The sequence below is a fragment of the Rhinolophus hipposideros genome (genome assembly GCF_964194185.1).
Source record: "Rhinolophus hipposideros genome assembly, chromosome: 2".
In the NCBI taxonomy this organism is placed as follows: domain Eukaryota; kingdom Metazoa; phylum Chordata; class Mammalia; order Chiroptera; family Rhinolophidae; genus Rhinolophus; species Rhinolophus hipposideros.
Genome location: NC_138048.1, coordinates 75,863,659 through 75,890,521, shown reverse-complemented (window position 1 = coordinate 75,890,521; position 26,863 = coordinate 75,863,659). Strand labels below are relative to the sequence as shown.

The following is a 26,863-nucleotide window of genomic DNA, read 5'->3' as shown; positions in this document are numbered from 1 at the left end:
TTTTCATACATAGAAACTGATACAAAATAAGATTATGAAAATAATTTGCCCAATGTCTGCAAGCTAGCAAGTGGTGGTTTTGTTTCACCAGCCCTCCCACCTTAGATCCCCCCGGCCCCGGAGCCTGGCTTTCAACCACACTGCCCTGCTTCCCCTTGTCTCCTGATTCAGCAGGAAGCTGTGTCTGCACACATCCCCTGCCGTGCCCAGCTCTCCGACTTCTGAAATGGCTCTAATATCCACCACAGCAATCTGAATCAATGGAGAAACACTTTACTTAATGTAGTTATTTTCCGTCTTTTCTTCTCCCATCTCCTTGGCAAGGTTATTTTCCATAGAATTTAGTGGAAGTAGATGCATCCTAGAGCTAACCGAAAACAAGTCACAAGGTTTGCTGCTCACAAAAATGCAGCTTTCACAGGGATGCGAACACATTTACATTTGTATAAGAGTCGAATTTTGTAGCTGTGTCTGGATGAGACCAAATCTCATGAAAAGTGTTTTTCCAGACTGCATCATGAGTAGCGGAATGTGAGTGGAATTCTTCTGTCCATTGATGCTAAACAGAATACAAAAGCCTTGTGCAGAATCAGTAAATTTTCTAGAATAGGGCCTGATTTCACTACAGCATCTATCACCTCCCCGACAATGGGGTTGATTCAGCTGGTGTGCCCTCCGTTTCCCTCCTCAGCTCCAGGTGAGTGTCTCATTCAAGCTGTGCACTCATTCAAAGCCAATCTTCCCCAATAGAAAGAGAGCCATTCCTGGGTCGAGTATGTGTAGGTGACACAGTTCCTTCTGCTCCTGGACCAGCAGAGAAGCCCTGACCTTTCACAGGCTATGCAGTGTGCTTGCTTTCATATATGAACAATTACGTATCCCAGCAAAAATATTGGTGTTAGTGTATGAGAAAAGGAAAGACACAGGGCAAAAGTGAAGCATTAAGAACAGATGTGATAAAGGCAATGAAAAAGCTCAGTGGTTAAAAACAAACCTATAAAATGACCACCATTTGTAAGTACCTTATTCCATTTGTAAATAGAACTTATCAATATATCAAAATTAAAAAAAAAAAAACCTCTTCGTTTTTTGATTAAAAACTGTATGATTATCAATTCAGATCTAGGTCAAACCAGACAAGCTTCATTTTAGAGTTTGCCTTTAGTGTGAGAATTATCTTCAAATTATATTTTATTTTTTAGTAATTTAGAGTAAAGCAAGTGAATGATGATGGGTACTGACAGATTATACATTCTCTTCCCTTGACCTCCAATGAAATGACTAGAAAAAGCAGAAAAATAAAAATAAAATGAAATCATAACAGGAACCAAAAAGAAAGGGATACAAGTTCATATAATAAACTTTGACAAGGGGTAACCAAAGAAATACACGGAGAATTCATTGAGGTATAGTTGGGTGTTGCTCCTGCCCAACCCTCCCCACTGTGCTGCCCAGTATGCACACCAAACTAGAGATAGGAAAAGGAGAGTCATCTAAAGTACTGACAAGTCTCACCCATACCACAACAATTTTTAGAAAAGTAGTGGAGGGGAAGTAAAGAGAATGTATTTGAAATGTTTTTTTAAAGTCCCTAAATACCCACTATCTTTGCTGTGGCAAGAAAATGGCAAACCTGCAGGTGAACCCACAGGGACAGAACACACTAGAAACCAGGTCCATTTTAGTTTGGCATCTATCCTCCCCCATGCCTTGGAGCCGGCAGGGTAGAAGAGTGCAATACCCAACCCACAAATGTAGCTCCAAAGAGAAGACCGACAGATCTCAGTACAGGCGGGAAGCATTTCAGAGAGAATATAGTCTCACTATGTCAAAGAAAAACAGAGAATGTGAGCAAAGCTACCCACAATAAGTATGAGCAAGTAAGATACAAAGAAATGACAGCAACTAGCTTTACAAACAAACAAACCAGAATCCAAGAATCCACAGCATGCAAAGAATGACTAAATAAAATACCAATCTGGTAGAAAACAGATCAAGACCATAAGAAAATCCCCCTAAGTCTTTTGGCTACAAAAGAAATAAAAAGATTTTTAAAAAGAGTAAAACTAATCTCAAAGATCAAACAACATGTGAGAGACACCATAAAGAAAAAAAAATTAAATGGTCAGCTGTTTCTGGATTAGATCCTGTACCACAAAAAAAAAAAAAAAAAAAACAAGCTATAATGAACATCACTGAGACAATTTTTATAAATTAGATATGCACTGTGGATTATAGAATCTCATTGTATCAATGCTAAATTTCCTAGTTTTGGTCATTATACTGTGGTTGTGTAAGAGAATGGCCGAGTTCATGGGAAATACATACTGAATTATTACTATTATTATTATTATTGTTATTATTATTGGTAAAGGGTCATGAGTTTATAACTTCCTCTCAAATGGTTCAGAAAAAAAAAGAGCTCTGTGTATGTGTGTGTATGTGTGCGTGTGTGTGTGTGTATGCAAATAGGGCAAAAGATGGGTGGTGAACTGGGTAAAGTACACAATGTTCCTTGTACTATTTTTACATTCTCGCAAATTTTCTGTAAGTTTGAAATTATATCAAAGTGAATATTTACCAAAGATAGTGAAAACAAGAGCTAGCTTACTAAGTCAATCAATAAAGAATGGACTATAACTAGCTGAAAATTGAAATTCAGACATAGAAGACATGCTTGAGAGCATCACAGTAAATGCAAAGGAAAATAAAAACTGGATAAAACAGTTGAAGAAAATATAAGGAAAGGCACTGTACAAAGAGGATCCAACGTAAACAAAATAGGTTTCTCAGCAGGAGAAAACCAACTGGTACAGAAAAGCAATTCAAATAGACAACAGCAGAAAATTTCTCTGAAAATAAAGAGGAACTTATTTTGTAGACAGAAAGAGAACCCTCTGTTTTAAGAAATTTTGAATTATTAAAACTGAAACACAATCCTGGTTCAGTTACTGAATTTCAATGATATGAAAAAAAAAAAAATTCAAACATCCAGTGATGAAAGAAGCATGTCACATGCAAAAGAGAGGGTGAAGTCAAAAATCAAGGTAACCTCAAACTACTTTAGAGCAGAATTCAGACTGAGAAAATGATGAATAGAAAAATGACGCAAGGAATTTACCCTCAGCCAATTTGCCATTCAAACGTAAACTTAGTCAGGCATGCTGAAACATGAACGAACTTGAGTAATAGAGCTAGCATGAGCCCTGCCTGGGAGAAAAGATTATCTGACAATCAAATTCAGTCAAACAAAAGTTCAATGGAAAACTTGTGCTAAGGAATTAGCTAGCACCAATATTCAGGGACAGAACACTGCAGAAATATGTACTAAGTGCAAAGAAAGAGAATTGTGATCCACTAAATTAAACTAGCTAACTTGCCAATCGATCATAAAGATGAAACACAGATATTCTCAAGATTGCTACAATCAAACCTTTCAGGGAAGAATCAAAATAAAAGGTTCACAATTGGGAAGTCATAGTAAAAATGCTAATACCGATCATATTTAATCCATACGAGTTTTCACTAAGAAAAAGAAAGTGAAAAGAAACCTTGAAAAACTGAAAAGCAGCATCACTGTAACAGGGATATATTCAATACTATCTATAATCACAGGTGGTTAAAAAAAATAAGAAATAAATGAGTTCTTATCTTTTATTACAGGGATTTCATTATTATTGTCTAAAATTAAATCATATAGTTTAAAATGGTCTCAATTGCTTACTGTTTCTCTTTACATTTTTCCTTAATTTTTATAGGGCTATTTGTAAAATATTCCACTGTTTTTTGTCTACAAAAAGGCAATTTCATATCATTCAACTTATGATGAAAAAGTAGTTACCTGAAATGGACAATTTCCTTTAGTTTCATCTCAATTTTTTCTTAAATAGAGTGAATAGTTATATGTCTTTTAAAAAGTATAGAACAAAACCTATGTTTAGAAAATTATTACTGTCTTTCCTTCAATTTATTCATCCTTCTAACTATAAATTCTTATATGTACACTTATAAACAGATGTTTAAAATGATGTTCATCAAATGTTAAGAATGATTGTTTTTAGAGTAGTGAGATTTTGTGGGGATTTTGGTTTCCTTTAGTTGTTTTGTTTGTTTAGTTTTGTTTTGTTTTGTTTTGCTTGAAGTTTTCAAAACCGAGATGTACTCTTTTTTAGGAAAACAGCAACGTCATTCTTCTAAGGTGACTATCACTAAAACAACAACAACAAACAAAACCGAAGGAGGAGCCATGAATGGAGTATACAGGCTTCTGAGAAGTTTCTAGCTTGCCTCTTAGACTTGCAGCTGGTTTCCATCAAACTAGATGAACAGCTTTCTGATGAAAATTAAGATTACTTCCCCTGATGTTTTGTTACCAAAATAAACCTTTGTTAAATTCAAGAATATGGTTACCAGACTACACCCTTTGAGGTTCAGGAACTAGAACACACATGAATAATTTCTCCTCAAACTGCCCTGCCAACCAGCAGCATTGGCATTAACTGGGTACTTGTTGGATGTGTAGAATCTCCGGACCCCACCCAGAGAGCCTGAGTCAGAATCTGTATTTTTAACAAGATACCCGAAGGCTTTGTGTATATGTTGAAGTTTGAGAAACACTGCTTTAAGAGGTCTAACAGCTGAATACTCCAACAGTTCTGGGCAGCAGCTCTCCTAAAGCTACAGACATAAAGCACTCAGAAGTTTTGTCGAAAGGAGAAAAGAATTCTGTCCACATAAAGGTTCCTCTGCAATACGATTTAACTGTGTATTATATGGGCTAAGAAACACTGTCTCTAGTGTGGTTGGCATCCACACATAACATTTTCCGGGTGACACCAGGGAATATCCAAGAAAACAGACACAAAAATCTATTGCTCAAAGAGGAAAAGGGAAAGGCTTTTGTGTTTGCTAGCTTGTTTTCTTGGAATACAATATGAAGAATCAGTAAGAAGGCAGAGTTAACATTGCCTGCAGTGAAAAAAAAAACAGCATTACCTGAAAGATTTCTCAGCACATTTAATTCTTTTTCCAAACTGTTTAAGGTTTGTTGATCAGCAGCGCTGTCTAAGGAAGGCTCATTGTGGTCAGTAATGTCGATATATTCAATTTTGGAAATTTCAGAAGCAGCTCTAGATAGTGATGGAGAGGCTGCACTTCTTGATGGAGGATGAGAGGAGGAAGGGCAACTGGAGTTTCTTTTAACAGAGTTAGAAAGTGACAAATTTGCTGTTGAAGGTCTCTGTGATGTCTGATCTAAAATGAAAAATACAAACTTTTTAAGTCAGCTCTTTTTATAATTCCGAATGAGTGCTTAAAGATATAAAATATCAACCCCCTCAAATTTAGAGCAGTTACGCAATAAAATTTATGAAAAAATGAATTTTGGATTATCATCCATACTAGTTTATCATAATTTATTGATCCCAAATTACTTTTACCATGTCATACAGATCACTTCTGGGTTATTTTTCCCTAAATTTTTCTACACTTAGAAAAAGATAAACTAATTTTAACTGAAGCAAATCATCGGTAAACTAAGTCAATTCCACACTAATCCAGCATTCAGTCTTATAGCCTTTCCCATCGCCAACTGCTATGCCACATTTCTTAAATTCTAGGACAATACCACCAGTGCCTTGTAAGAGAAAAACCCATAGGATAAACATGGTATTACTCCCCAGTGAACCAATTTTACCAGATGGCATGTAATTTATTCTTATATTAGAAAAAGTATGGAGACAAAATAGGCTAGTATACACATTAAAAAAACAAACAAAAAAACCCAACAACATAGGGTTTAAAGAAATTGAGATCACATCTCTGATTTTCCTAAATATGACTTCACTCTCTGCTGCTTTATAGGGTACTTTAGTAGAAAAGTTCCAGAAGCACAGATATAACTCAGGTTATTACTTTGTTCTATAATAAGTGCAGTCACCACTTTATCTTGATATATCTCAAGGTTTGTTTAGTTGGTTTCTTCAACATGTGTGTTTTGTTCATAGTAGGAAAAAAAAATCTCTTCAAATTTTACACTAATACAATATCACTAATTTTAATTTGGCATTGTTCCAAGATTCTTTTTTTTTAATTAATTTTATTGGGGTGACAATTGTTAATAAAGTTACATAGATTTCATGTGTACAATTCTGTATTACATCGTCTATAAATCCCATTGTGTGTTCACCACCCAGAGTCAGTTCTCCTTCCATCACCATATATTTGATCCCCTTTACCCTCATCACCCAACCCCCACCCCCTTATAATATAAATCATTCATATTTAATGTAAATATAGTCATCTAAATCAGATCAATGAATCAGTACACTAAAACCGTTACCTGTGTTATGCATTTCTAAATGTGTACCTTGAAAATTCCCTCTATTAAAGAATCTTGTGGTTACAAGGGAATTTTCAAGGTACACATTTAGAAATGCATAACACAGGTAACGGCTTTAGTGTACTGATTCATTGATCTGATTTAGATGACTATATTTACATTAAATATGAATGATTTATATTATAAGTTTGCATTCCCTTAACACAAATTGGTTTTGTGTAAAACCATGAATTTGTTAGAAAAGTGCTGTCATCATTATCATAAAAATTATGATTTGACTGAACATATGCCATATAGCATTATTCCCAAACTATTGGCTCAAAGGAAAATATGAAATTCAGAAGAGTGGCTACAGGCAGTTGTCATGTATTAAACATTTAATAACTATAGAGTTAGCCTTTTTTTTTTTTTTTGTTAAACATTAAAGATCTACTTTGCATGTAGCTAGTATCCTAAGAAGAATCTTAATGCAGTGTGTAATTATTTAAGCAATTAAAACTGACTAAGGTAAGTCCCAAAGGGCATCAATTTTAATGAACATTTCAGAAATCAATTTTGAAAACAATTTTTCTTGGAATGAAATTATGAATAAATTAAGATCCTGACCTTTTGTGTCTGTTTGTGCTCAGAGATAATTCTGAAGAAAAATAACTGACAAAAAATGTGTCTGTGTTTTAAGAAAAATAAATATAAATATCCCTAAGAAATATTTTAATGGCAAGAATTTGGAAATTACTTCTCTCTTTTCCTGTAATATGTAAAGAATCAATATTTTATTCATAGCCACCAAGCAAAGCAACTTGCCATTCCTCCATAATAAAGCTGTAGTAGGAACAGCAATAGAACAGGTCAGTGAGTGTAACGGTAATTAAACCACAAAAATCAAAACTTCCACATCTACTGAGAAAACCATACTCTTCTATCTGTATTGTGCTGTATCTCAGTCAAGTAAAATTTATAAGTATTTGGAACTCTTATTAAAATAAAACCAACAAATGAAAGATGTTATTAGCAAGAACTGGACTTCTGCCAACACAGATAAATGAAGTAAGAAAATGTTATCATAATGTAGCTGTCCTTCAGAAGATTCAGAAGAGCACAAACACTTGAACTCTTGCAGCAACCTCTAGTTGTCACAGTATTTGATATTACTTGATCCCAATTGAGAAAAAAAAGAAAAGTACACCAGGGATGATGAGACTTACGCTGGCACACAACAAAGAGACAGACCATCATTCTGAATGGAAATATGTTCAAAGCATAATTTAGACTACCCAGCACATAGAAAGAGATAGAAGATGCTCCAATTTGGTCCATGATTTCATTCATTTATTTTATTCATGTAGGTGAGTGTTCATTCTCTCTGATGTTTATTGTAACATTAATAAATGTTACTGCAAGGGTTAAGATTTAAAACACAGTTAAAACTGGCAGTAATCAAAAATGCCAGTACTGAAGAGATCATTCCATCATTTTTTTTAAAGTCCAGTTTGTAGATTATAAGCACAACACATTACTTTAGGAGTAACTTGTGCCATCAGTTTAGGAAATTACAGATTAACACTGATCACAGTTATACTTTAAATATAACAAAATAAACTGTCTTTGGTATTAGCTAAATAATATATACTCTATGATTACTAATGAAACCATGACAAATATTTGAAAGATAAAATAGAAGAGTCCTCATTAATGAGCACAGAATGCTGATAAGAATATAAAAGCTTTGAATCACTCATTGAATAATATTTAATACAACAATAATTGTTGCTGTTCTAATTATAAATTAGAACTGATGAAGCATAATCAGAGTAACCTGCTTTTTGCACAGTGTTTCAATAACAAATACCTTTCTGATCAAAGGACCTAATATTTTATACTTGAAAAAAGGTAGCAAAATATTGTCTATTGATATCCTTGCTCCACTGTGTAAATTACTAAGAATGTATACATTAAAAAAATAGAAATATAGTTCTAAGAGTTCTTGAAACATACATGTAAATTTTATTTAGCAGCATGGTTTAGTGGGAAAAAAATGCTACACCGGGAAGCAAGGACTATTGTCTAATCTCACTGAATTAGAAATTATCTTGTGAGCTGAGACATGACAATTTGTAACTCACCAGGAAAATTAAAAAGTTGGACAGAATGATGTCTGAAATCCCCTCCAACTCTGAGAGCCTATAAATTAACACCCAATTCAACTCATTTATAAAATCCTTCGTCAAACCCTAAAACTGCCAGGCACTGTGCCAGGATCTGGGTATTCAAAAGTGAAGGAGACCTTGCTCCTAAGCTCAAGTCTCACTCCAAGCTAACACACAGTCCTGCTATCCTGCCTCACTCATTCAGAAACACTTACTAAGTAACTACAATGTACCAGGCCCTGTTCCATCCCTGAGGAGGCACCACTGAACAGGATAGACGAGGCCCTTGCTTTCTTTCCAATGAAGGTGGCTTAAGCAGAAAACAAGTAAATAAAAATAATGTGATTTAGTGGTAGATTCTCTAAGAAAGATAAAATATGGTAAATGTGATTAAGGGACCTAAGACACCAGTAGTAAATACATAGGATGGCCTCTCTAAGGAGGTGGCATCCGGGCTAAGGCTGAATAATGGGAAAGAATCGATTATATGAAAAAGTTCAAGATGCAGATGGAAGCTTCAGAACATCCTGGGACAGAGGAAAGAGCAAATTTCAAAGCTGAGAAGTAAGGTAAGAATGTGGTCTAAGAACAGAAAAAGCCAGTGGGCTGCAAGGTGGGAGAGAAGCTGCAGTTAGCAGCGGTAGGCAGTGCCAGCTCAGGTACTGCTGTGTAATGCATAGTAAGGGATATAATGTTTTTCTGTCTTCTCCAGGAAGCAATGGGATGCTTTTAAGCAGAAGATTGGCATGATGAAATTTATGGTTTAAGTTTACAGAAAATATGATTCACTCCCTATAAATTACAAACAATTTTATGACTACAAATATCAACAGTTCACTCACTAACTATAAATAGTAGAATTGGATAGAAATTAATCATAGGAACATGTTTTGGAGAGAGGCAAAAGTGAATTTGGGGGAGACAAGTGGAAGATGATGGACAACTGGTATGGATTCATCTTGAGCAGTAAAGATAGAAGCAGTTTCATTTGGGGTCGATTTGAGAGCTGAAATCAGCAGGATCCAGGGATAAGTAGGATGTGGTAGAGGGGAGAGTCAAGATGACTATGACTCTCAGTTTCAGATTTCTCCATGTGGGAGAGGTGAGGAGGTAGCAGTAGGTTTCTGCAGAGGGTGGGTAAATTCAATGGACTTACACACATATATGTATAACTATCACATTTTTACATTCATAAATTTAAAAAAAAAAAAAAAAACCTTACAGAAATAGGAATTCCTTACCATACTGTCATTAGTTCAGAATATAAGATTTCTGTAAATTATGGCATAGCCAGAAAATTTTTATTTTATTTCAGGCCACAGATATAAAGCCATTTATGTCCATACAGCCCCTAACTGGTAAATCTTATGACTTCTTCAAGATTCAGCTGAAATGCCACCTAATCTCTAACACCTTGCATATCTATACTTTCAGTGGCAATTCTTTCATCATCTTCATTCCGAAAAGACTGCACACATACCTAATCTCTATTATAACTGATCACATGTGCTATATTATTAATTACATGTTAATCTCCAAAACTATGTTACATAGTCCTTTCATAAAACCTATGGTATAATTTGTGTGTTTGCTATCCACGGAGCAGTTTTCTCAATGTATGAGTTTTGGACTACTACATCAGCATAAGAAGAAGTTGTTGATAAAATAAATGCAAATTCCTGGATCCTAGCTCAGCCTTAATGAATCTGAATCTCTAAGAGTAAGGTGGAGAAAGCATATTACAAAGGGTTTCCTAGCCAATTATGCTCACAGGGAAGTTTGGGAAACTCTGCACTGGACCCTAAACCCTCACGCTACAGGAATTAGGCCTCATTTTGTATCACCAGTGTCTGACAGTGCCTGGCCTAAAGTAGGTGCTCTCACAAATGTGTTTTGTGGTAATTTATTGATATCATCTGACCATTCCAAATTGATTCTTAAAGGCATTTGGCTATTAGAGATCAGTCCTAGTATGTATGTATGTGAATTTGGTTTCATCATACAGTAACTTAAAACAATTCCTTTGACAGCCTCAGAAAGAAACAACCAGAATTTTTGAAGTGGCTCTAAACTTTGATATGAGAATAGGTATCTAACAATAGAGGCAAAAAACATTTAACATAAATGGATAGTTTTTCCGCTAAAGAAAAACCTCTTATATCTGACAGTTTTGCAACACAAATACATATGGAAAGTATCTAATCTAGTCTAGCAGCTGTAATCACAGGATTTAGATAAAACAAGAGCAACACATAATCTTGTAGATAAAGAAAGAGAAACATAGAATCTTACCCATCTAGACAATCCTATGTAATTAAGTTTCTGGCTTGAAGGTGACCCTCAAACAAAGGCAAGCAGCCCCCTTAGTCAACTGTTCCTCCAGAAGATCAGGGAACATGACTGATGTATCCCTCTTCCCCCAGGCCCAACACAGTGCCCACATACTCAGCATATCCGTGCCGAATGGCCTCAATTCGTTAGCATCTCCTGCAACTTCATACGAAATTCAGCCAAAGCAAACCTACTTTAGCAGATGTTATTGGATAACAATAGTGACCTAATAATAATACTGACTCTAATGATGTCAAAATCCTCTGTATACACTCACTAGGAAAATATTACAACATTCAACATGTCAAGAGAGTTATCCTATAGAAAATCGTGCGATTATTTTGGTTAGACAATGAAGATAATGAACTAAATCAAGATCCCAGGGTTAACACATTTAGCGTTAGGTTTAGAATGGAAGTGTCTCTCCCAAGGCTACAAACAGCAATCTTCACCTAAACCATTCCTTTCACCAAGGGCTATGTCTGGCCATCATATTAACCAAGTGGAAGAATAGCAACACCTAATATAGAACTCTGCTTCCTAAGAGTGTAATAAACTGACTGTGTATTGTCTGAGGATTGTTCAAAATATACACCATGTCCTGAGATGTTAAAAATATCATTCTCTAATGCATTGCTCCAGAAAATAACTAAGAATAAATATAACTTGGGTTTTCGGAGAGAAATAATGACTACTCTAGGGTTTCGTTTTTGTTTTTGTTTTTTTCTTTTTGGTTTGGGAAGGAACGACCAGGACAGAAAGTTAAAAAGATTCAGTTTAAATTATAAAACTGCAACAATTAATTTTTAGGTGGCTAGTAAACTGCTGCAAGACAAGCTAATAAACAATGTGAGCCAGCGACATGGCACTGTGCTCTTACAGTCCACCTTACCTATATTTTGCTGGGTTCTACTTGGTGGTGGGTTCTGGGCGCTCTGCAGAACACACAAGGCAACTGCCCTGTGAGCAGATGCACTTATGCTATCGTTTGGGATCCAGTCTCTGTTTCCTGAAATAGAAAAATTATAAAATAATACACATTTTTAAAAGGAGAGAAATTCATGTTGTTGCTTTATTATATTTATTGTCTTATTGGATAATATTTAGCTAAACAAGGAACATTTGTAACAGTGTGATATATATTTCAAAAGATAAAACCTCATAATTGCACAATTAAAACCATTTGATTCACATAGCTTAATAAAAAGAAAAAATAAACTCGAGATTACAAAGATATTACACACACAGGCTTGAATAGAAACAAGTATTTTAGAAATTATACAACCACATACCATAAAGTATGATAGTCTATATATGAATAAAGACATTTGAATACATAGGAAACCTAAGAGTATATGTGACATAGAAACCTAATTTCAAAAGGAAATTACAGGTATATCTCAGAAATCTCACAGATTCTAAGAGTTTGAGATTTGCTTGTATTATGACATTTAAGAATCATCATACCATACATGACAGCTAACAAAGTGATTCAAATAGCTTATATGTTGCAGTTTAGTAAGGACCACATTTCTAAATTCTAAATGTAATCTCTCTCCAGTCTTCTTATAGTCATCTTATCTCTCATTCTGATAACGCCTTCAATATAAATATGTGGCAACTCACCGGTTAATAATTTCAGCTAGAGAATAAAATGATTTTATTTGTTGAACAGAGTTGCCCAGTATTTCCTAAGATGACGACAAACTTTAAAAAAATGTGTCAGAGAATTGTTAGGTTGATCCACAGGCCATCTGATTTCATTTACCTGAAATTGTAATCGTAGTACTGGAATAGCTGTGTTCTAAGCTATTAGAAGGAAGTAAGTTGAGTCTTTCATTTTTATCAAAAACAAAGAATCTTTCAAGTCCTTGATATTTTTCAGTTATAGGCTTATTTCTGAGTGCTATTTCTTGTAACAACTAGGAAACAAAATATTCAACAAAATTAAGTTTATCTTATAAACACAAAACAAAACATTCATTAATTGAGTACCTACTATGTTCTTGGAATGGATTCTGCCTTCATCAAGTGAAAGTTCTAGTAGTGGGAATATAAATAATAACAAAACATATACGGTAGGTTCTGAGAACTACATAAACCATATTTACAGTAATTATCTGAAAGTTGCTATCAATCTAAGGAAGACAGAAGTTCATGAAACAATATAAAGTTTTCTTTTTCCTTTCTTTCCTTTATTTTCTTGCCTCAATGTTTCCGCACATACATTACTCTGGAAAACAGAATCTCTCCCATATGCTATGCTTCTGGACTAACGTCTTGGTCTATATATAAAATTATTTCAAAGATGAAAGTAAGTATCAATTGGAATAAATCAGGTTCAACCATGGTCATAGACAAAATCATATTAACAAAACGTCCATCATAAAGCAAATATATAAGTAGAAAACTGAGGCAAAATCGAGCTAAGTAACTTGAGAAGTTTATTATATAGCTAGAAACTAGCAGACCTAGGTTTTGAACATAGGCCTGGCTGATTTGATGCCTAGGCTTATCCCATCACCCTATGAATTCAATGTTTTATATGCTTTCCTCCTCGGGGAGAATATAAATGGGACTTAAAAAAAATACTAGTAGTCTAGTAGGAAACAGACTAGAGAGATTCAGAAGTGAGAACTCCAGATGGGTTTAAAATATGATCAGAGTGTCCATCAGTATTGAAAAATGTCCTACTAGATCGAATTAATGCCCAAATGCAAATGTTCAAGGCGGTAACCAACACAGAGAAAACTGTAACTCTATTAAAATTTATAAGTCATAAAAATGGTAAAAAAAAATATACAACCTAGTTAGTGATCAATAAATTATCTCCTTCAAAGACAAGTCTAAGTCTCCATGACAGCTTCACTGGCTCTCCCAGACACTGAAACCAATTTACAGAAACCCTTCAGATCTAGTGAAGCACATATTTGAATTAGATAGTAATAGCAAAACTGGAAGGGTTTTTTAAAGCCTCGATAGACAGATAAGCATAGTGAAAGAGTGTTTGTTTGTTTCCCATATTCACAAAGTTAACTATTATTAATTTCAGAACCAGAATCATGAGACCCTGATTCGTCCATGCTCTTCCCGGCACCTGACCATACCTCATCGCTGCTCATCTACAACTTGGTACTTAATTCCATAGAAGCTTCCACTATTATGAAGAACCCAATTTCTGAAAACTGAATAGCAAAATGAACTGTCTTATACTCAATTTGGAAGTTAAGTAATGCCACTGCTAAAAACTGCCCCTCCTGCTTACTCTTGTATTTTCTACTGGAGCACAAGGGAATTTTAAGTAGTTTCTGCTCAGGGAATGGCTTCTACAGGGGCAGGAGGAGAATAAAAACACTTAATGTGCAGTCATTAGGGATGAAAAGGAAGTAGATTCTACCACTATGCTCTATGATGTAATCATTTACCATATTTTTTATAATAGTTGCATAAAAGATCAAGATATGATTAGAAGCTTTTCAGCATTCCAGTTTTAATTATGAAATACTTTGAATATGTAGTTATATCAACACACATACTACACTTTGATCACACAATTTGATATCAGTAATTTAAAAGATTTGCTTCAGATTTCTATGCCAAATATACATATATGTCTTTATATAGAGAGCTAATAATATTATTTCATTAAAGTTGATGTATTCTATCCAAATAATGTTTTTGACTATTATTATTACACCTGAATGTGCCCATAAAATGTTACAATTGTCTGAAATATTTCCAAAAATACTATCAGACTTGATTTACCTTTTTATATTTAATTAACATATTTTTGAGATGTATCTTTGTTAATAAAAGTAGTTCTAACTGCTACACTGCTTTCCATTAATATATGAACTACTACAGTATATATATATACTGTATATATATATACTGTATATATATACTGTATATATATACTGTATATATATATACTGTATATACTGTATATATATACTGTATATATATACTGTATATATATACAGTATATATATATACTGAAGCTTTGCCAAATGCCTCTAATTAGGTTGTAGAAGATAATGTCTCCTCTAGGACAAAAGTCAGATAGGCTTACAACAAATGTAAAAGAATTGGGTTTCCTATGCTCAGGATTCCTCTCCTATAACACAGCACACTGAATGTGCAGGTGTCATCTAGCCCTCTTCATGATGCACCATGGCAATTGGAAAATTAGAGTTCTTGTTTGTTCTGTTTGTTGAAATTCAATCTATGATCATTTTCTTCATCAGAAGAGGGTAGAAGTAGCTCATCTGCAGTGGGACTTTCTTTTTGGGAATATTTTATTGCCTAAATTGTGGGAATTACTTTTTAGAAGAGATTGGGATTTACTTCTGCCAGATACATTTGGGTATAAATAGATGGATTAACATTAATATTAATTTTGTGGCTTGGAGATACCAAACCAGAAATGTATATTCAAACTTCAAACCTATGCTAAGTGAAAGCCCAAGATTTCTATTTTTCAAGTTAGATATTTTATTGACCTGGCCCAGAACCCCCACAGAAATCAGTTTCTTTTCATCTTCTTGCATCTGTGAATATGTATGAGGTATGACAATTAAGTTCGCAAACTCATCCTAGACAAAGTGTTACATACCTCATTTCTGAATATTACTAAGGTCACCTTCGAAGTACTCCCCTTGGGAAGCTATGCACCAACACCAGTGCCTAATCCAACCTTCAAAGCAATTTGGGAACTCTTTTTCTGGAACGGCCATCAGAGCTATCGTCATATTACCCTTGATGTACTAAATGTCACCAAAATGTCTTCCTTTCAATATTTCCTTTATCTTCGGGTAAAGAAAGAAGCCATTGAGGGCCATATCAGATGAGTAGGGAGGGTGTTCCAATACAGTTATTTGTTTACTCGCTATAAACACCCTCACAGACAGTGCCGTGTGAGCTGGTGCATTGTCATGATTATTTCCGAAAAGTCCAGGTTATCGCCATAAATTGTTGGTGAAAAGTTCAGGTTATCTAACATTTTCATGCCGCCTTTTCAGCACTTTCAAGTAGTGAATTGGTTAACTGTCCAGTTGGTACAAATTCATAATGAATAATCCCTCTGATATCAAAAAAGGTTAGCAACATCATTGCAACAGGTTCACCAACCTAATTGTGAGAGCCTGTATGTCTCCTGGTGAAGTCCTTCAGTGACTCAGCAAACTTTGAAGGATCTAAGGTTTTGCAGAATCTCAGTTACAGTCTCTCACTTCAGAAAGGGATGAGAACTGTCATAAGTTGGGCACAGAAATCCAGTCCCCAAGAAAAACTAGCAGCAGCTCACTATTTAGTCTTCAACTATTTTGGTCCCACCTTCATTTTAGGCACAGGGAGATTCATTTTGAATGACTTTAAAGGGTTGTTAAAACGTATGACTTCCCAATTTCCAAACAATTTAACATTTAATTTTCCCCGTTTCCAAAGAGTTTATTGTTCACAGTCACGATTACTTAAGAATTTTAGTATGTAAAACAGATATTCAAATATTGTTTTAAAATTTGACAATAATGCAATAACGAGCTACTTTACCTTTTTTTCCCTCTAAGAAGAAACAAAAACTACACCCTTATTTCCTTATTAGACTGAAGGAATTACCTTTAAAACCTATAATTTCATTAAGCCACAAAACTGATTCTATCTACCTATCTGCCTTTATTTCATTTTAACCAGTGACTATAGAGTAAAAAAGCTAGAAATAATTTATTATACTATTTTTTTCATAATAACAAATTTTATTTAGAAAAGTAACAACACTTACTCTGGTGCGTGAATGGACCTTAAAGTATGATTTGTTATAGAAACCATATACTATAATGACATTTACCATATTAGAATTTGTCCTATAAGTCATTAACATTTTTTCCCATACAAGTCAATCTTCAACTACCTCGTGATAATATAAGGTAGCATATTTTAACTTCTAAAAAGTAACATTTAAGAATATATGGTGTCAATATAAGATTTTCTTATAATGTTGCTTATAAATTTTTAATATAATAAACATAATAGAGATTTACCAGTGAGGACTTCGTAGTTTTTGAATCTTCAGAGTTTGTCCTCTCATGCAGATCGCTAAATTCGACAAATTCATCAAAGTCTTGAGATAATGTCTCCTTAATGTAAGGTGTTTCTAAATCAACACTTGGCAAAGAACCCTTGCTCGAAAGTGATATGCAGGAATCATCAGACTTTTGATTACTTTCCATATCTATACATTTCTCTTTGAAATGTCTTTCAAGAGAGCTGCTTTCTCCTGATTTTTCAACAGCAGGAGAATAAACCTCAGATTCCACAATGTTGTCATATTTTACGCTTGAAGTCCCTGCTGTTGAAAACACACATTTATAAAAGTTAAATAAGTAAATTTAAACAAACAAATTGATTAATTGGTTGACAAATCAAATGTTCTGTGGTGTAAACCTGTATCAATAAACACTATATTATCAACATTTCTTTAGTGATTTCTCAGGGTTAAAATACTTTCACTATGCTTATGTTCAGAAATGATGATAATAATTTACGTATGCATTTAAACCTTAATGAGCTGTGCAAAGGGAAGGAGGAAAGATTTCATTTCGTAATAAAATTTTAAAATCTATGTACATTTTTATTTAGCCTTTGGTTCAATTCCCACTTTCCTACATCTTCTCCCACTCAAGTTTTACAACAGCAATTTATGAGAAATAATGCGGAGGGAACCTGATTTCCACATATTGCCTCTTTTCGTTGGCATGCCTACTGTTGAGGAGAGGGTCAAGGGAAATCTGCCAGATAAAAGAGTAACAGATAAGACACACACAATGATTAAACTGGGACACCTGACTCTGAAAAGCTATAAAATAAGTGAGGTTATATTGGTCACCACCTCACTAAGTCTGCCTTTAATAAATCACTTGGTTTAAGTCACTGGTCTCAATCTGGTTACACCATGGAATCATTGAAGATAACTCTTTAAAATTGCCAGTGTATAGGCCCGACCCTAAACCAGATGCTGGGGGGAGGGACTCAAGCACTATGTGTAATTGCTGTTTGTTTGTTTGTTTCCCTCCACCAACTTCTCCAGGTGAATATAATGTACAGCTAGGGATGTGAAACATTGGTCTAGATTTTCTGAAGAAAAAAATTATTTAACAGTTTTTGTACCACATTGATTTCCTTTTAAATAAAAATGTATACAAGTATACCATTATCCAGATTAAATACACATTCATCTGATAATCCCTTATTCACTTTCCAATATAAATAGCTTATCTCTATAAATAGACTATGTAAAACAGTAGAGTCTATGACTAAAATAATCTCCACTATGTAAATTCTGCTTTGCAGCCCAAAGGACTTACTTGTCGCAATCAAATGTTTATACAGCTTGGCAATTACACGCAGTATTTAGAACTTCCACTTCCAACAACTATCACCTCTCAAATTGCACAAGTACTATGAGAAACACAGTAACATCTATGTCATCAAAATACTTTGATAAGAAAAACTTTATTAAGGCTCTTCAATGTAGGGAAACTGCCACAATAATGCTGTGCTTTCTTTTTAAATGTCAATAGAAATTACCTGATTTTTTTGGTTGGCACAAATAGATACCATTTCTTAGACGTAAATGTTCACAACTAACCTCTACAATATTTTTTCAAGGTTGCAAAATTCCATTAGGATCTATCGTTCTTGAAAAGATGACAAAACTGCCTTTTAATAATGTTTCAAGTGTGACGTAAAAAGTACAGGTATGATTTAGTCTATTTGTTGGAAGCCCTGTTAAGTTATAAAAATTAGATGTCTTGGTTCAACATTCAAAAATCAATCTAATCTGTCACATCAACATACTAAAGAAGAAAAATCACAGGGTCATGTGAATAGACGCAGAAAAAGCATGACAAATTCCAACACCCATTTAAGACAAAAACTCTCAGAGAACTAGAAATAAAGGAACCTTCCTCAGCTTGATAAGACTATCAGCAACAACAACAAACAACAACATATATTTCACATCTTACTTCATGAAGCGAAACTAGAACCATTTCCCCTAAGATCAGGAACAAGGATAGGACGTCCTCTCTTACCACTCTTTTCCAACACCAAGCTAGAAGGTCTAATGCAATAAAACAAGAAAATTTAAAAGTGTACAGATTGAGAAAAAATAATTAAACCTGATTTTGTTCACAGACGACAGGCTTGTCTACATACAAAATCCAAAAGAATCAGGAAAAAAAAAATCCCATTTGGGTATATTTTTCAACCAGTTTTCTTCTGAGTACCAAATTTTTGGGTTTAAAATGAACATCATAATAGGCAAATATTTTACATACTGCATTACCTATTGTTTTTATTAAATTGCTAACATTTTTTGTTAATAACATTAAGCCACAAGAAAAAAGTTACCTTTTGAGTTATCTTCACAATAAGAAGAGTTGCTGCTCAGATGAAGATGTAAGAAATCTGTTTTTCCCTTAGTGAAAACATTGTGTTGATAGAAGTAATTTTCATACAGAAAAGTATTCTGATGATCATGAAATGTGTAACTTTCAGGTTTATGGACAAGTAAAAAAAAAGAGTTGAAAGAAATAATATGTTAAAAAGTAAAAAGTCCCACCTTATTAAAACAAGTATAGCAAAAGCTTAACTTGGAATAGGGATATTCACATTAATATTTGTTTTAATCTTGCTATGTACACATTCTAAACTACACGTAACTAAATAGTATTATTAATTTAAAGGAAATGGGTAACTGGATCAAATCTGATTAAACTACAAAATTTCAATTGAAAGTTTCTTTTTCAAAATATTCTAAACTAAGTTTGTTTCCTTATATTCTTTCTTCTAAAAATCAATTTGTGGTATTCATGTTTCATTTTTAAATGATGATTATTATATACAAGCACAGTTACAAATAACATTTTCTATGAATTGAATAACATATTTAATAATACCTATATAGGTAAGCTCAATGTAGTGGCATCATAAAAACACATGGATTATGCTTAACCAAAAATGCCATCTTGTATCACTTATTATTCTTTATGATCTTTCTTAGAAAATAAAAAGCTCTATAGGGACCTCCAAACCCAAGATGCAAAACTATTGCCAAACCATGATCTTAACTTTCTGTGCCTTCTCTAATATCATATACAGAGGTCAAAGCAAAGATTTGTGGTAAGATGTATAAAAGAATCTGATTAGCGAGCAAAAATGCCATACATTTCCTTAGGGATATAATAGTGGATATAAACCTCTTCTCTGCTGACTGGAAGGTTGTCTCCTGCCTTCTGTCAAAATGTCAAATGTCAGAAGACATTTGCTGCTGGTATGTAGGTCTATGTGTCCAAACATGGGCTTTTCAGATCTGAGAACATCACTTAGGCCCATCACTGTTTTCAAATGCTGACAGGGGCCTAACTCGATCTAAACATATATGCATAAACAAATAATTGGTATAGAGGCTACTTAATAGGAACTTTATTCTGCTGTTTAGCCAATTTAATACTTTGTGGTCAAAACACTAAAATCTTAGCTAAAATTTCAACAGCAAAGGCAACTTGGAGTAACTTTTAACATTACTAACAAATACAGCTACATATTATTTTTCATTTGGAAATGACAAAATTCTACAAAAAGGTTGCAGAGTGAACCATTACAATTCATTTATTTAATTTATCACACAGTAAAATCTACCTAGGAAGTAATCAATAGTTTGGAAGTTCTTTTTGTCTCTCAAACTAATCATTAATATACTTATTTTATCTAGGATTCACAGCAAACTAAAGTGAGAAAAATTCAAAGAGCATCTTTGGAGAAAAGAAGACAAATCATATGAAATGATCAGCCTTGGTCAGCCATTTCAAGTAATAACAATTCCTAAATTCAGAAGCATCTATTAAATAACCCAGATATTAGGTAAGAGTATAAACATATCATTATGGACAGTTTTCTAATTATTGAAGGTTGACAAATATTAGTATTGTACACAAATTTAAACATAGTTTTAGTAAAATATACTGTGATACTAAGTCACTTGTTTTTACATCATGAATTTCTCATTTAAGAGATGGTTGATTTTTTAATAAGTAGTGAAATGAATTAGAAAGATGTTACCTTTGTTGACTGTCTGCATCAGCTAACTCAACTTTGTAAGGCACGGCATTTCCTGGTTCTTCAAATTCCACATCATGAGTCTTATTAAATGCATGTTACATAATATTAGTATGTTTAATAAATGTGATATATATTAACCAACTAACTTATGAGTAAGATTCAGAGAATTTTCTTTCTACAAATAATGTCATGAGCTCTCTGAATACACATCATAAAACATGAGTTCTAGGAGAACCCAACAAATTTAACAGATATTTGTTGAAAGCATTTGCTCTTTCAGTTATTTTTATCACTACTATCACACCCACAACCAACAATAACAACTTATATTTATAATTTTGTAACTACTAAATGCCAGGTAAATTAGTGACAAAGATGTTTTTAGTTCTCTGGCTAGCATATTATAAGCTTAGTCTATGCATCAACAATTTAATAACAAGCGTACACACCTATAGTATATGTATATGTATGTCTATTCATTTGTTCAATAGCTTAAACTTATTCAGAAGAAAATGTTGCTTGGTATTAATAGCAAAAGCTATTAACCTGAAGAAGAAACTAGTATTTAAAGAGGTACTTCCCAGATTCTAGTATTTTTGTTTGACCATCACAGTAATATAAAGATTGTGGATAAGTGGTATGTATATTCAGCTAGTAGATGACTAGAAAGTCACAAATACACTGAGTTTGTCACAACTTAAACTTTGAGCTCAGAGCTCAAGCTCTGACTGGCTCTAGCTTTAGCTGATTCTACTTATTGTATTCTGGAGGTCTGTATTCAAGTTATTATTATACTAAATCCCTTACATTCACACTATGTTTCCTTTAAATTAAAATAATATTAAATGACATTCAAAAATCAAATGTATAAAAATTTTATTAAATAGATACCATAGGAGACTAATCCTTGTTTAAAAGCCTAATAACATAAACAACTAAATAAACACTAAACTATATTTCTGTAGGTTAAAAGAGTCAAATGTCTTTTCATCTCCCATACTACAGGCTTCAAAAAAAAAAAAATGACATGATATCAATTCAGAAATTTACTGCTACATTAAAATAATACTGTTTTGTTACTATCATCATCTTTAAATTTAAACACGTGTAAGTTTCCTATTAAATGTATGATGTCAGAGGGGTAGTAGACTTGGGGTGTTTATCACTTTGTGAGGGGTATAAATGTCTAATCATGTTGTTTAGAACACCAGAAACTAAAAAAAAAAAAAAAAAAAAAAAGAATACTATGTTGAATGATGAAATAAATCTTATTCAAAATAATACATAGTTGTAACTATATATTATGAATTTTCTATTTGTTAAAACAATTTGAGTGGTCATTATGCACTTACATCATCCAGTTCAACTATTTTTAGAGATGGTTCAGGTTTCTCTCTGCTTAATTCTTCTACTGGCAGAAAAAGAGCTGGGTATTGTACTTTGGTCTCCTCAACTAGAAAATAAAATTAGAAAATAATATCACCAAAGAATATAACTTACCTAATAATTTCCTATCTTCAAATAAATAGCCAACAATAAAATAATAATGTCCTCTTTTGTACCCAAACAAATGTATAAATGCTATCAATTTCCCTATTTCAAGTAAAATACACATTTTCTTAACATTGAATTTTTAGATAAAACTAGTTAAATTCAGGCACAGTAAATCTAGAGAAGGGGAAGAAGTATGTGTATGATCTGGAGATACAAGAGGCATAGCCCAATTGAGAATGATACAGTAAAGATAACAAAAGAAAATATTGGTTAATTTTTGGTGTATATAATTTGAAATAATAAATTTGAAAATATCTAATCAAGGCTGAACTAACCATTACTAACTTCATCATTTTCATGCTGAGGACATGGTGACTCACGAGCAGTTGTACACTGAGGTATGAATATATCTGGTAGCATGTTTCGAAGTTGTTCCTGCGGTGTTCTGCAAAACAAGAAGGAATCAATTAAAAGACTAACATACATTATCTAAAACTTCCCGGACAAGATCTTGATTTATGTCACAAATAGGTAACTCTACAAAATTAATAATAAAACCATAGCTGTACCTCTAATTCATGGAAGAAAAGTATGATTACATAACAGAATCTTAACCTACTTAAACAATTTTGTAAATCAAATTAACATCACACAGACTTTTTAATTGCATATCCCACTGTTGTTGTTTTTTTCATTTAGGATGAAAAATGAAGTTATGGTAGAAGTTAGTGTTTTTGCAAAAGACATACAAAGTCCATTAAACATAGCACACTATTTAGAAAGCTAATTTATGAATGTGCGTTTTGTCTCACAGCTTTGGCATTATCTAAGGGAGCATGAAGACATTTTTTAAAACTTCCAACAAGCCAATAGGGTGATAATATAGGCTCCCATGATATGAATGTAACTGTGGTACCTATCACCCAATTAACAATGAACTTTGACATGGCCCATCTCCTATGGAAAGCAATGGAGCAAAGGGATTCTCAGAGGCCAAGATTGTGCATCCAATTCTAGAGGATATTCTCAAATCCTGGGGAGATGGTCACTTTTTAACCATGAATAAAAGTAGCTACAGCTCTTCTAGATCATGCAAGCTCACGAGGTCCCCATATGAAAATCAGGGCCTTCTAAATTATATTAGTAAGTAACATCAATACAAAACTTAAAATATGCCAGGTTCTGTTCTAATTTGGGGCATTAAATCTTAATTGTTGCGTTAAATAGGAATTAGTATTAATTTTACAGATGAGGAAATTGAAGCACAAAGTTAATCAACTTATTCAAAGTCATTCAGATAGTAAATGCAGAAGAAGAATTTGAACCCAAGGTGTCTCTCCCCAAGTCCATATTTATACCATTACTCTATATTGCCTCTCGCAATTTGTAAAGGTACTGAAAAACTGATAGTGTCCTAGCAATCTATGGTTATGTGTATTTTCCCAATATATGCAATGTATCGGAATGCTCCAAAATATTTATATTTTATTCATCTTTGTGCCTTAAATTGGATAAGGATGCCATCTTACATTCCATAATTTAATTAAGTGATGGAAAATATTGAAGAGTAAATATCATGACAAATTGGCACCTGATCACCAGGAATCTCTTTCCAGTTTAATAGGGATATACTGTATTAAAAAAAATCAATCATAGATACACATAAATGTAGTACCATGTTTCCCCAAAAATAAGACCTAGCCAGACAATCAGCCCTAATGCATGTTTTGGAGCAAAATTTAATATAAGATCCGGTATATATTATATTATATTATATTATATTATATTATATTATATTATATTATTAGTATAGTATAGTACAACACCCAGTCTTATAGTAAAATAAGACCGGTCATACATTAATTTTTGCTCGAAAAGATGCATTAGAGCTGATTATCCGACTAGATCTTATTTTGGGGGAAACAGGGTATTATACAAATACTTTTCATGAAGTGAAAACTTATCTAATTTGGTGTGTAAAGCCCTGAATCAAAGACTTAAAGAGTTTAGAAAATAAAGTATTAGAGCTAAAGAAGCCCTATAAATTATCTACTCTAAACTCAATATTTTGCCAATGAGAAAATGTGGATCAAGAGATTTAAGTGATTTGCCCATTAACAAACAACTAGTTAGTCATTAAACTAAATCTTCATTCTGGATATTGGGAGCTCGGCATCAATGCTTTGTTAAAAAATCATGCCACATAAATAACGGATGAAATACCTCTTAGAATAGGGTTACCTCACCAGATTTTCATCAAATTTTAAATAAATATTTAGAACATTGGCCAATTCATTGAGGAAACTTGTTATAGTGGTTATAAAAATATTCTGTGAATCAGTGTTAGGCTGTTTGCATCAGAATCACCAGGGAAAATGTTTTTTTACAAGCCAAATCCATCCTTTAATAAACTGATTTTTACATCTGTCTGGTGCTGGGTTGAAGAATCAGTATTCTAAAAACTTGCCCTGGGTGCTTCTGATGATCAGCTAGAACTGGGAATTAAATGTAATAAAATAGTAGGGAAATTAGAGTGGGAATACCAGCTAATTGCTAATATTCACCTTAAAGTATTCAGTATCCAAATTGTATGCTCTCTTTCACAAAACTTTCCTAGCATTTAATAGATCTAGTGGAGATATTAAGATAGCTATTAAGATCTATCAACACTTATGTATCCATTGCATGTAAAATATGAGAAATGCTACTATGTCCAAATCAGAAAAGAAACATAAAAACAAAATAAAATAGAACATATATTTACAAGCCTATTATAAAACATGACAATTATAGTCAAAAATAAAGTCTTAACCCTAACCAATTTTGTCAACATAGGAAAGTTTTCAGAAGCACGGCATCACAAATGTTGTAATCAATTTACAACCACAAACTTTTAAATTGCAAACGGATTGCCCTACACCAGCATCTATAATTAAAACATAAAGAATTAAGTCCACAAATTATTACTGTTAAAAAATTATTATGTAAATAAGACCCTGGAGAATATGTTCAATAACTATTATCTTAAGGAAATTTGCCAATATTAAGAATTCAGTGTAGCTCAGGACTTCATGGGTTCACAACTAAAACTTTTTGTATGTGTCCAAGCACAAATGATGGTGATCATTTAATAACAAAATTGTGCTTCTTTGGTGGTATAAGAAACTCAATGTGAAAGATGTGGAAAGGTAGCTACCAAAAAGGTAACTAACCTTGAGGTTACTTTTATGTACTAATTCGTAAATTAGAAAGAGGTTATAACAGGTACATACTACTGAATTTCACATCTGAAGGGCTATTAAGGGCATCATATTTTAAAAGAGATATGGACAACATAAACAGTAGTTACATAAGAACAACCAAAATAGGATATGAATGAACTCAAGACCCTGCCACATAAGCCAAGTGGTATACAACTACGCACCTATTAAAATGACTACCAAAAGAAAAAGGAAAAAAATGAAAATACCAGGCACTGACAAGAATGGAGAACAACTAGAACTCTCATAGATTGCAGGAAGGAATGCAAAATTATACAGCCCCTTTGGAATACATTTTGGCAGTTTCTCATAAAGATAAACATAAATTCACTATACAACCTAGCCATCCCATTCCGAGGTTTTTATTTACCCAGGGAATTAAAAACATATATTCAAATAAAAACCTATATACAAATATTTATAACAGATTTAGTCATAATTACAAAAAACCTAAAAATCAGCAGGATAGTCTTCAACAGATGAATAGATAAACTGTACATTACAATGATAAAATGTGCCTCTACAATAAAAATGAATGGATTTTGATTTATTCAAGAATATGCATGGGGGTGGCCAGTTAGCTGAGCTGGTTAGAGCATGGGCTCTAACATGCTGATAACATCAAGGTTGCCAGTTCAATTTCCGCATGGGCCACTGTGAGCTGTGACCTCCTTGGGAAAAAAAAAATATATATGTGTGTGTGTGTGTGTGTGTGTGTGTGTGTGTGTGTGTGTATGCATGAATCTTAAATGCATTTTGCTAAATGAAGGACGAAAACCAGCTACATATTGTATGATTTCATGTACATGACATTCAGAAAAAGACAAATGGATAGAAACAGACCAATGATTGCCATGGGTTGTAGAAGAAGCATTGACTACAATGAGGAAGTACAATGGAATTTTAGAATGAAGGAACTGTGATGTTTGGTACTACGGTAAACATGACTCTAGGCATTCATAAAAACCCACAGAACTGTACACAAGCTTATGCTAGTCAAATTTTCTTAAAATACTCAATGATAGAACCATTCTAAAGGAGGTGGGAAAGAAATCAGTGCCATGACCTAAGCAAATTTGGAAAACAAGGTTTTGACTGGATACAGTAGGCTAAAGATAAAAAGTGCTGTACACAAACAATGTACTCTAGTTGGTAAATTTGTTTCTCACAGT

At 33.4% G+C, this 26,863-nt stretch overlaps 1 protein-coding gene across 1 annotated transcript in view; it reads right to left on the bottom strand.

Annotated features, from left to right (window-relative positions):
* ZBBX (zinc finger B-box domain containing) overlaps positions 1–26,863 on the bottom strand; it is a 114,680-nt gene that overhangs the window by 10,427 nt on the left and 77,390 nt on the right. Inside the window, exons 11-18 of the mRNA XM_081074693.1 lie at positions 22,767–22,876; positions 22,290–22,390; positions 20,938–21,017; positions 19,228–19,367; positions 16,857–17,164; positions 12,587–12,740; positions 11,711–11,827; positions 4,996–5,253 (exon numbers count right to left, since the gene is read on the bottom strand). Of these exons, the coding sequence (XP_080930819.1) occupies positions 4,996–5,253; positions 11,711–11,827; positions 12,587–12,740; positions 16,857–17,164; positions 19,228–19,367; positions 20,938–21,017; positions 22,290–22,390; positions 22,767–22,876 (1,268 nt within the window). The remainder of the gene's footprint in view (positions 1–4,995; positions 5,254–11,710; positions 11,828–12,586; positions 12,741–16,856; positions 17,165–19,227; positions 19,368–20,937; positions 21,018–22,289; positions 22,391–22,766; positions 22,877–26,863) is intronic.